Source organism: Callorhinchus milii, unplaced genomic scaffold (assembly GCF_018977255.1).
Source record: "Callorhinchus milii isolate IMCB2004 unplaced genomic scaffold, IMCB_Cmil_1.0 Scaffold12, whole genome shotgun sequence".
NCBI lineage: Eukaryota > Metazoa > Chordata > Chondrichthyes > Chimaeriformes > Callorhinchidae > Callorhinchus > Callorhinchus milii.
The window spans coordinates 16126106-16138681 of record NW_024704753.1 but is presented as its reverse complement, the minus strand read 5'-3'; the positions used below and the strand labels follow the sequence as shown (position 1 = coordinate 16138681).

At 43.0% G+C, this 12576-nt stretch overlaps 1 protein-coding gene across 1 annotated transcript; it reads right to left on the bottom strand.

Moving 5' to 3' along the window:
- Positions 1-5962: 5962 nt before the first annotated feature.
- ccdc71 (coiled-coil domain containing 71) lies at positions 5963-10671 on the bottom strand. The gene has a single exon (XM_042339754.1). It carries the CDS (start codon positions 10638-10640, stop codon positions 9789-9791), a length of 852 nt encoding a protein of 283 aa, XP_042195688.1. The 5' UTR covers positions 10641-10671; the 3' UTR covers positions 5963-9788.
- Between the last annotated feature and the right edge of the window lie 1905 nt (positions 10672-12576).

The following is a 12576-nucleotide window of genomic DNA, read 5'->3' as shown; positions in this document are numbered from 1 at the left end:
AATAATAATCCTTGCATTTGATATATTTGATATTTCACATCTTCTGGATGTCTCAAAGTGCTTCACACAATATACTTGACTGTATATTTTGTGAGAGAAATACGGCAGCCAATTGTGCCCACCAGTGTCCTACAAACAATCTGTCCAAAGTGATTGAGTAATTTGGTCCAAATCCACTTAATTTGGATTGAGTGATCAAATTATTATTTTTTTCTTGAGGGATTATTATCAAGGCTTGTGGAGTAAGGAAACTTGCCCAAGGTTTTAGCCCTGCCGGGAATTAAACCCAGGTCTCTCACTTGCGAGGCGAGTTCTCTAATCACTGAGATAGCTACAGGACTCCTATAATATAAAATTAGTTAGAATCAATAGAAAAAGATGGGAAGAAAAGGCAGAATCGCATATATGCCATTCTTAAATTCAATTTGTGCTGGCTTTTGGTCAGCTTTTGTAGTATATCCTGTGAAGTGCTTTGAGACATATTTATTATTATTATTATCTCAACAATATCAATCCCCCAGATAAAATTGGTTACTCATTTCACAGCTGTGTTTGTGGTGTTTGCTCCTTTTGTCTACAAATACACAACCACCACTTCAGAGTAAAAAAAATCCTGTGAAGTGCCTTGAGATTATAGGATAAGGGCTAGGCACTATATCAAATGCAAAGTTTACTTATCTAGCCTCACAGCAAGGTAAGAGTTCTGTTAAAGGACTTTACCATATCGTAAATGCAGTATTTAGTTTTTGAAATGTAACTATTTTTCATACCCAATAAATAGTTTTGATTTATCAGAGAGTACAATACGATAATGAGATTATAAATATACATTTTGGTTGTCACATAACACAGCTTTGAGGAAAATAGGTCAAGTGAGGTTTCGTGTAGATGCTTTTTAAAAATGTCAAGCTCTGCAATGCAATGAATTGCAAAGATTCTCTGTGGGTCATGTGAACACCTCAGTTTATCCCTCGGCTCCGAGCACTTCAATTGTACTGTACAAGTCACATTATCCATTTATAGTTCATGATTACTTCACTGCTGTTTCAGACAGACCACAACTGATGTATATGTTGATGCTGCTCTTGCTTGGATCCCAATGATGCTGAGTTCGCCAACTACTAAAACAACTGTGCTTCCCTGATCCCTGGCTTCGGCAAGTATTGTTGCAGTAGAACACACCCTGTGGTTTGGCACTAGCCTTCTAAATGAGCTAACAAGCAGACTTTTGGTTTAAATCCCAGATCACACCTACTCAGGGTGCTCCTGTGCCTGTAACACGCACATGAGAGCCAGCCATTAATCTCCACACTGATGATAAATTTTTGCATTGCATTTCTTTCAATCTGCATTGTCAAGAGTTTGAGCAGAAGTTTTACCACTGATGTTCCCCCTTTTTGTGGCCTCTTACCTTCACTCTATGCATGCCCGTTTGCTAAGAACAGGAACCACAAGGATATTCTGCAGCAACCACAACACATAAAAGAATGCCAGCCATGGAAACATGCAAATAGCTGTGATCTGTCTATTGTCACTCGCTCCCACTCAAAAAAATATAGGATTACACTGATTGTCGGCCTACACACTTTGTGTAGTTCATTAGGCCATAGACGTTGTTGAACCTATATTCTAATTGTACTATCCAGTGCAGTACTGAGCTACACAGAACAGGAAAGATCCATTTATGTGCGGATATTTTTTGGGGGAGATAGGATTTGTTTCAGATATTTCCCTATATTTTAAGAAGCGGTCCACATTCACTTGATAGACTAACACACATAAAGTAATAATAATAATCCTTGCATTTGATATAGTACCTTTCACACCAGGAGGATGCCTCAAAGCGATTCAAAGGATTTACTGTAAAACGGTAGCAAATGCGTTTTTTTAGGGCAAATGCTGCAATGTCCCACAAACAGCCATGAAGTGAATGACCATTTTATGTGGGAGGGATTGTTAAATAATAATAATAATCTTGCATTTGATATAGAACATTTGATATATAAGTGTTTACACTTTACAGCATATTCTGTGAAAAGTGACTGTATATTTTGTGGGCCAGTACGCAACGAGAAATGTACTTTTTGAATAGTACATCATCGAATCATAAAATTATACAGCACAGAAGGAGGCCATTCGGCCGATCGTGTCTGTGCTACCTCTTTGAAAAGAGCTATCCAATTCAATCCCACTCCCCCGCTCTCTCCCTGTAGCCCTGCAAATTTATAGAAATGGTGACTTATACATAATTCACCATTTGGGCAAATACCAGTACTACCCCACATACATTGATACATTCACCCACAAAATATACAGTCACTGCACTTTACAGTTAATCCTGTGAAGCTCTTTGAGACTTCCTCCCGACAGAAAGGTGCAATATCACATGTAAAGGTTAGTATCGTTATCATCATCATCTCTCCCTCGTGCATTCTTGCCTGGCTCTACACACACTCAATGCACTGATCTATCTAACCCCTTCTTCTTTGAAGACTTTAATTGTGCGTCAGCCTGGGTCAGCTGGTAGAACTCTCTCCTCCGATTAAGAAGGTTGTTGGTTCAAGACTCATGTTGGGGCTTGGAATCACATAGTCTATATTGACACTCCAATGCAGTGCAATGTGCTGCATTGTCAGGTGTGCCGTCCTTCAGGTGAAATGTTAAAAACTTCCTCTGCCTGTCCAGGCGGATGGTAAAGATTATTAGGCACAATTCGAAAAGACAAGGGAGCTTTTCACCTGTATCCTGATTTCATCACCATCTCCCCAAAAAAATTGATCACTGTTTCCATGGCTGCCATGTTCACCCACAAAATACACAATCACACCACTTACCGTATACTCTGTGAAGAGCTTTGAGGCGTCTCGAAGATGTGACAAGACGCTACGTCAAATGCAAGGATTATTATTAATTATATACTTGCATTTGATATAGCGCCTTATCACGTCTTTGAGACGTCTCAAAGTGCTTCACAGAGTATACGGTAAAGTGTAAGCTGTGAAATAATAACTCATTCTACTCAAAATGTTCTTAGTTTATAAACACATCGCTCAGTTCTCTCATTTTACACAAATAACATTTCTTTCTGTTCTCACGGTTGTCTGCGTCTGTCAAGTGCATTAGAAAAATAATACAACTTACGATCTCTTGTTGTACAACCTGCCTGACCTCCACACTGATGGCAGCCACCAGTCATTACTTTCAAATGTTCGCAGTGATCACTTGTCGCCTCCCTCGCTTGCTCAGATGTTATTTCTCACTTAATATGATTGACCACCTATGTTCCCTGAATTGGAACAAAAATTGTTACCAAAAAAAGGGAACCTAGTCTGAAGTTCCCCCTACAACAATGTTCCCAGGACCTCTTTACAGTTACTACTCCCTTGCACTTCCACTCATTATCGTCTGTTGTTCTCTTGAACTTCAGTTTGGGTCCCCTTTTACTGAGATTATAAAAGAGGAATTCTACAATGTGGAGCTTCATGATTTTTGAGGGGGTCAGCTGGGTGTCCGGACACATGCGAAAACCCATCATCATTAAGAGTATCCAAACCAGACAGAGTTCCACATATGTAAGAACATAAGAATTAGGAGCAGGAGAGGCCATTCGGCCCCTCGAGCCTGCCCCGCCATTCGATAAGATCATGGCTGATCTTCAGACCTAACTCTAATTACCTGCCCTATCCCCATATCCCCTAATCCCTCTATTTTTAAAAAATCTATGAGTCTCAGCCTTGAAAATGTTCAAGGACTGAGCATCTACAGCCTTCTGGTGTTGTGAATTCCATAAATTCACTACCCTCTGAGTGAAGAAATGTTTCCTCAACTCTGTTCTAAAAGGCTGACCCTTAAGACCGTGACCCCTGGTTATAGATTCTCCTACCAGGGGAAACAGTCCCTCAGTGTCTACTTTATCAGCCCTTTAAGAATCTTATATGTTTCAATAAGATCTCCCCTAATTCTTCTGTACTCTAGAGAATATAGCCCTAGTTTATTCAGCCTATCCTCATAGGTCAGTCCCCTCATCCCAGGAACTAACCGAGTGAATCTACGCTGCACCCCCTCGAGGGCAAGTATGTCCTTTTTTAAATAAGGAGACCAAAACTGCACACAATACTCTAGGTGCGGTCTCACCAAGGCCCTATACAGTTGCAGCAAGACTTCCCTACTCTTGTACTCTAAACCTTTTGCAATGAACGCTAACATGCCGTTCGCCTTCTTAGTTGCTGCTGCAAACTAACTTTTTGAGACTGGTGTACAAGGATACCCAAATCCCTCTGAACACTAACACTATCTAACCTCTCCCCCTCTAGAAAATAATCTGTTTTTCTATTTTTGCTACCTAGGTGAATAACTTCACACTTCCCCACATTAAATTCCATCTGCCACCTACTCGCCCACTCCCCTCACCTATCTATATCCCGTTGCGATCTTTTTGCATCATCCTTAGAGCTTACTCTCCCACCTAGATTAGTGTCATCCGCGAATTTAGATATGTTACATTCAATGTCCTCGTCTAGATCATTGATGTAAATTGTAAATAGCTGAGGCCCAAGCACTGATCCTTGTGGCACTCCACTAGTCACATCCTGCCAATTCGAGAATGACTCTATCCCTACTCTGTTTTCTACCCATTAGCCACTCTTCAATCCATGCTAATATGTTCCCATTAATCCCGTGGGCTTTAACCTTGTGCCTTTTGTGTGGCACTTTGCCAAATGCCTTCTTAAAATCTAAATATACTATATAAACTGGTTCCCCCTATCTACCCTGCTAGATACATCTTCAAAAAACTCTTAAAAGATTAGTTAAGCATGACTTCCCTTTTGTAAAGCCAGACTGACTCTGCCTAATCTTGTTATGGTCTTCCAGGAATCCCATAACGACATTGTTAATTAAGGACTCAAGAATTTTCCCTACCACTGATGTCAGACTGTCTTTTCCCCATCTTTTCTCTCCCACCCTTCTTAAATTGTGGTGTTTTGTTTGCAATCTTCCAATCAATGGGAACCATTCCAGAATCCAGAGAATTTTGGAAGATCAAAAACCAACCATCCGCTATCTCAGTAGCCACCTCTTTTAAATCCCTAGGATGTAGGCCATCAGGTCCAGTTTTAAGACTGACAATTTACCTAAAACCATTTCTTTACTAATATTAATTCCCCAAGTTACTCGCTAACATTGTCTTCTTGGTTCCCCTCTATTCTTGGCAGGTTTTCAGTGTTTTCTAAGGTGAAGACAGTAGCAAAGTACTTGTTTAATGACTCTGCCATGTCTTTGTCCCCTACGATAATTCCCTCCGTCTCTGCCTCTAACGGACCCACATTTACCTTTGACAGCACTATCTCCTTAAGTGGAGACCAAGTATGCTGGAAATTTCCATGTATTTAGAATCACTCGTGGAGTTGGGAGTGAGGATTAGGACTAGTTGGTCATTTGGTATCCAACAAGTGCAGGTTTAAGCCCTCACAAGGAAGGCAGGAAGCACCAGAAACTCCTTGCAAACTTCCTGACTGCCACCATCCTGTTCATAGTTTGCACACGTATCCCTACCCGACAAGCAATGGCCATAGACCATAGATGCAGAATCAGTTGAGATGTTTTAACAGGAGGTGGATAAATTCTTCTCTTCACTATCTCTCGGTCTGGTTTGGATACTCTTTGCGTGGCGATGGATTTCCATTGTGTCAGATATGAAACTAAGCAAGATGGTGAAGGGGCAAGGAAATGAGATAAGAGAGAGCTGCCATGAACTAACAGAATGGTAGATAGAGCAGCACAATGGGCCCATAGGCCTACTCCTGTTCCTTACACAGAAAGCTTCATTGAGATACCGAAGGATTGGGGTGCATTCTTTGCCTTAGGAGGGGAGAATGTTAGAGAATATTCTCCATTGCTATTATTTTCATACAATATGACAAACACCACATTGTTTAGGAAAAAACTGAGCGAGGAGGCCCGATTTATAAATCCTTGAAAAGATTTTAATATTTTAAATAACTACTGTCCATAGTCGCTGCAATACAACAGACAGTGAAAAAAAATTACAGAACATTTCACAGTCAAAGCATCCGTTAAAAAGATAAAACAGAAAACACAAAACATTTCATAATAACAAAATGCTTATTTTTTTAAAGTGGAAAATTTTGAGCTTTAAAATATAAAAGTTGCCTTTAAAATTCATACAACTGCCCATTTTAAGCCGTGGAAGCACTTTTGAACAAGCATATTTCCCCCCTCCCTACATGACGGGGACAACCTGCCAGTGATTCCATAGACAACTCGATTCACTGGCAATAATTCCACAGCTTTATGCCTCAATGTTTCAGGGACACCCAAACGTTTCGCATAGAAAGTGCGTGTTATGAAAAAAAAACAAGGATGCATAGTTGCTAATTTGACAAAAAACATATTTGACAGTGTATTGAGGAGATAGTCTTCAAAAAGCTACTTTACAGCCACTCTTTTGGCTATGGACTGGATTAAGAAGAAGTGCATTAACATGTTGCAGAAAACCTCAACGAAGAAGTGTTTGAAACGGTCTTCCCTTTTGTAGGCCTAACCATATTGCACATCAAGATTCTTAACACTAGTCAGGGCAAACATTCATAAACTAGATTGTTAGCAACACTGAAGCCCAGGTTAAACTTTGCACTTCTCCCTTCAATATTTAGCCAGAAGCTTCGATAACTAGAATCCCAATCTGAATCACTTGAAACTAATGCTTGAAAATTACTCTCAGCCTTTGCGCTACTGCTGTTTTAGACAGCATCATCCATCTTGTGTTGTAGACCATCCTCCACTCAATTAAGACGGTCAACAAATGTCCTATCGAAGCCTTGCATCCCCGCTGTTGAGGCAGACTGCTTCAGAGAGCATCACATTACCAATCAACTTCATTAACGGGCCTCTTAATTTAATAAGCAACACTATCCTGCAGAACACTATTGTAACATTGATAAACTCTAGGGGCTGCACGAATGTTCCACCAATACAAAATAGGCTGAAATTTTTGGCACAATTGTTCTAACCTCACTGATCTTATGAATTTATTTCCACAGGGTGACATTATGTAATAGGTTATGCAACGGCAAAAATAATGCAATAGAGCCGTACACTGTGCCCTTCGATATCTTGCTTGGTCGATACTGATACGATCAACACATATCAGCCCAAAGACAATCATGCAGCTACAACAGACATTGCAGCAAATGAACAAATTTCACTGTCATTCCAAATGCAAAAATACTCGTTAAAGAAGCTTAAGACAACTGCCAAATAACGTTGTAAGACTGAAGAAAAATAGGACTTGCTGAACTAGAGTTGAAACAAAAATAGGCTGCAAGTGTCCTCATCATTAATGCATCATTGAGAAGTTGACTGATCTACTGCATCTTTGGTTTCAACTTCTCTGGATAACTATATGATCTTTCAGCTCTGCAAACTTTAAACTTGCAGAAAGGGAACACTGTCTAACTGTCTCCCCCGTATCAGAAAAGTAGCACAGGTTAAAACACTAAAAATGTAGTCCCGGTTTAAAGAGGCAGTGTTGCTTTCCTTGGCTTTTGTGACCAAATCTTAAAAAAAAACATAATGCAATTTGTTATTCTTACTTAAAAATGTATATCCTGTAGATTTTCTTTTTTTTACAAAAAGCAATATTTAATCTCATTGCAGGGCTCATAAAACAATCTCCTGGATGAAATTCCATGATAAGCGCACAACGGTGATGGCTTTTAAACTCAATAAATTGTCATTGTGAATCCGGATCACATCCCGAAGACCATCCCATCACCAGGTATAATCATATTTTTGATCATCTTTTTTAACCTAACTACGCACTGCGAGAGAAAATATTTGGGGGGGGGATTTCAAATAACAGCACTCAATTATTCAGATCATCTCAGAATTACATCTTCATTTTAATTAAATTTTCACCATGTATGTATATAAATTTTTTTTACCAAAACACTAGGAATTCCACATATTAAGAATATTTGTACGTTAGTTAAAAAAAACCCCTCTTGCAAGGGTCTCAGATAAAGCTGTAACAAAGCTTCAGTGGGTCGGCCACAATAAAGTGATTTCTGTTGCATGGTTTTGATTTCACCAAACAAGGGTGTGAATTTGGCACCAACTAAACTCAGGTGTCACTGCACTACATCTGAATGGCTCAAAAGTATACTATAATGCCAAATCATATTTTCTCAAATATTTCAAAACATGTAGTGTTTTGACCTTCTTTCTAATCTTAAAAACTAAATTTCTCCACACAAACCACATAATCCCATCTGGATTCGCCTCAAGTCTTCCCTTCCCCATCTCCCCCAAAACGTCCAAACAACCTGCGATGAAGTGTTACAATTTTGGGATCTTGGTCTTGTGCTCACTCTTGCACTAAATAACAAAGGGATTTCTTTTCTCACAACATTGACAGTTATTTTTCATATATACCAGAAGCTTAATTTTGTTATTCATAATAAAACATCTGTCAACGTGTGGACTCAATAAACATCCTGAAATACACTCAGACCCACAAACATTATTAGCCATGGTGGGAGTGGAGGCAAAATAAAAAGATAGTCTTCTAAAAAAAAAGAACCAAAAATGGCTTGTGCTGCAGCAAATCAAATCACCCATTGAAATGAAGTTTCTGTCACAGGAAGGTTGTAAAAAAGATTTTTTTTGGAAAACAATCTGCAATTTGTGCCTGTAGAAGAATTAAAGAAAGAACTGGATGATAGGTGATATATAGTTTGTGGTTAGTTTAAAAAACTCATTCACAACACATTAACAACCCTTTGGTTGGCAATGTAAACAGGTTTGGTTGTAAAAACACTCACGTAGAAAATGAGAAAACTTAACTAGAAAGCTATAAACATTTTACAAAAGCTAGTGGAAACTCCCTTTTAGGTTAAAAAATTAAAAGTGGCCTTTTTTATATGCAATGCTAGACAGTGATCTATGGGGATAAGGACTATACCCCCGACCTGTTCTCACCTTGCAAACACACACACATATACATAAACACAGGTTCCAGTTCAAATCAACTGGATGGCAATCAGAAGCAGGAACCCATTCTTACTTTTCACCTAATCCCACCCAGACACCAAGATCAATGTTTAATTAAGCTCAGCAGTGTTCATAAATCAAAACCTGGGACTTTCCTGGTTTACATACCAGCCCAGGAAATGCATTCATTGAGCAATCAGGGAACCATCATTATTTTTTTCTAAAATTCAAAAGTCAAACTCTAATATACCAAGACCCTCATGTATATCAAAAGCTTTGTTACAGATCTATTTAGCAGCTGCACTTGAGGTTACTGTATATACAGACATTCTATACCACTTTTTCTTCCTTTAAAAAGTAGCATTTAAACCAAATTTAAGGAAATTCATTTAAAATAGATTCGAGTGGCCTTTTTTTTTGCTATGGACAGTTGTGAAGAGAGATCCTGTATTGCACATAAGCCTAGAACAACTGTAGAACTTCTCCAGGCAATTATCTGTTTAAGAGTTGACCAGCAAGGGAATGTTTGGGATACAGGCCATTTTTTTCGACCCATGCACAATATGTGCCAGAACACATGGAATCCAAACACATCTTCTTTTGGAACCAATAACAGGCTTGCCAAATTATCAACCTTTCTGATCACAAATTGACCAAGTGAAAAATTTACACTGGACAAAAGACCGATCAAATAGTTTTTTTTTTGTACAATTTTACAAAAACACAAGAAAATGTCAATGTGATGAGATGTCCACTTGTGAAAAATTCAATACAAGTCACGAGTGTTCAGGGTAGGTTATTGGCCTTATTTTAATAACCGGAGACAGGTTCACCCGAAGAATTTTCTGGGCTTTCCGTCTCACGTCTTCATCGGAAGAGGAATCATCCACTTTTATAACTTTGGATCTCAACTGTTGCAATTTACTTTTGCTGGGCTGTCTACTGTGTTCATTTATTTCTGAATAATCAGAGTTTGCAGTGCCATTCCTCCCTGGTAGCTCTGCCATCCTCCCTTTCCCACTGTGTGTCTCTGTCTCCTGCTTTGAAGGGTTCCTCTCTGGGTGCCTTGGTCTCCTGGCCACTCCATACTCTGGAGTCAATTTCCACTTGGAGCCTGGGGCGGAGCTCCCATGGCTGGACCTTTGAGAAGCCCTGTGGCACGATTTCCCCAACATCTTCCCAACGGCATCCAGGCTGGAGGATGGTCGGGACCCAAGTTTACCGTGGGATCCATTTGGCTTCAACCAACCGTTGGGTCTCGAGTCCTTGGCTGCAGTTGGTCGCTCAGAAGAGGGCTGCTGCCTGGGTGTGGGCAGAGGATGGGTTGCCTGTGGTGGCGACTGGCCATCGGTTGGACCGGGTTGGGCTGGGGTGGGGGTGGTGGGGGTTGGGGTGGGGGTCTCGGCCGTGCACGACGTGTAACCGTAGACATCTTTGCTCCTGAGGATGGTGGGCTGGTAGCCTTCCTCCCTCAGCCCGTGCAGGAAGGTGATCAGCTGCCTCTCGGAGTTCAGGAGATCCTTGGACATGGGGCTGAAGACGGTCAGCGCGTCCTCCAGAGCCTTCGGTCCCACCAGGGAGATCCGAGACCAGGCGTGGACAGCCTTCCCCTCGGGCTCCCCCGCCATAGCCCCCGCTGGAGAAGCCGAGAAGGGAAATTGAACGAAAAGTCCCTCCTTTCTCTTTTTTTTCTTTCTTGGCCGAGAAAAGAGGAGCTAATAAATCCCTCCTCTCCTCCTCCCCTCTCTCTCTCTCACACACACACACACTCCCCCTCTCTCTCCACTCCCTCCTCTCCCCCCCCCCCCCCCTCCCACCTCACCCACCACCCAAGGCCCTGCAGAGCCTGGGAGTAAAGTATGGCGGGGGGTGGGGTGGTGGGAGGGGAAGGGGGGGGTGGTGGGGGGGGACGGGGGGACCCCGGAGGATGACAAGAGGAGTCGGTTGGGTGTGTGTGTGTGGGGGGGAGAGGAGAGAGGAGATGTTTCTCTCTCTCTCTCTTTCTCTCTATATATATATATAGAGAGAGAGAGAGATATATGATAGAGAGAGCCGCGTGGATGAGAGAGAGAAGAAAAAAAAAGAGAAAAGAGAGGTAAATAAATAAATATTTAAAAAAAATGGCTCCGCGCCACAGGAAGCCGCCCCGAGGAGGGAGGGAGGGGAGAGGGGGGGAGAGAGGAGGGGGGAGAGGGCGCATCACTTCCGCAGGCGCCTGTCTACCTTTGCAGACCACGAGGGGTGGGGTGAGGGGGTGGTGGGGGGGGAGTGTAATGGCCGCCGCCAACCAACGCCCCCCCTCCCTCTCTCCAACTTACCAGCCTCCGGGTTCCCTCCTCTTCTTCTTCTCCTCTCCTCTCTCTCTCTCTCTCTCTCCCCCAAGAGGGAGGGAGGGAGAGGTGCGAAACACCGCCCCCCCTTCCCCCCCCCCCGACCGGAATCGACCGCCAACCCATCACTTCCGGTCCCTCGTCGACTCACAATGACCTCACTTCCGTCCCACCACGCTTCTCTCGCTTCTCCTCCTCCTCCTCTTCCCTCCTCCTCCTCCCCACTCCCCTCCGCTCTTCTAACCCCCCTTGGAGCGCCTCCTGCTGGTCACTCACCTCATTGGGAGCCGACGGTCTTTTTTTGTTGTTCGCGGGGCGGGGGCGGGGCGGGCGGGGTGGGGGAAGGGGTTGGTAAGTGTGGGGGTCGGTCGGAGCGGGCGGTGGGTGGGGGGGGGTACCAGCCAGCCACAACCCCGTCACTTACGGTCCCTATCCGGTCAAAATGACCTCGCTTCCCCACCCCCCCCCCCTTTAAGCTCGTGCTGGGGAAAGGGTAGTGGGTAAAGGTGGGGGGAGGTGTTCATTGTTCATTCGTTGGGGGGTGGGGTACCAGCCTCAATCCTGTCACTTCCAGTCCACTTTGGCTCACAATGACCTCACTTCCCCCCTTTGAGCTCCTGTTGGTCACTCATGTCTTTGGGAGGCAATAATCGTTTGTGGGGAGGGGGGTGGGGGGGCTTCAACCTCTTTGGGAGAAGGGGTGGGGGAAGTGGGGGGTTCATTGACCCTCCTTGAGTTGGAGTGTGGGGTACCAGCTACGACCCCTTCACATCCGGTTCCCATCCACTCAATGACCTCACTTCCCCAACCCTCTCTCCCCTCCCCACTTTGAGCTTGTGCTGGTCACTCGTGTTATTGGGAGGCAATAATCTTTGGGGGGGGGGGGGGTGCTTCAACCTAATGGGGGGAAGGGCAGGCCCTTGATTTGGAGTGTGTAGGGGGAACCCAGACGAGAAGAACAGCACCCCAAGAGCATCCATCATTGCTGTTGGGTGTCAATTTGGCTCAATTGGTTGGTTGGTCGGTTGGTTTCACTCTTGGTTCTTGTTGGGGCTTCAGCTCATCGGTCTGAGAGTGACCGGAATGTATGAAGACCATAATTGAACTTGCATTCGATGGCGTCGCCCTGGAAGTACCTTCATGGTTGAAAATCTATCTGAATAACACACAGGTTCTTGTCTTCACCCTTGGTTTAAATCTCATAAATAATCTCATTCCTTGCTTTTGATATACT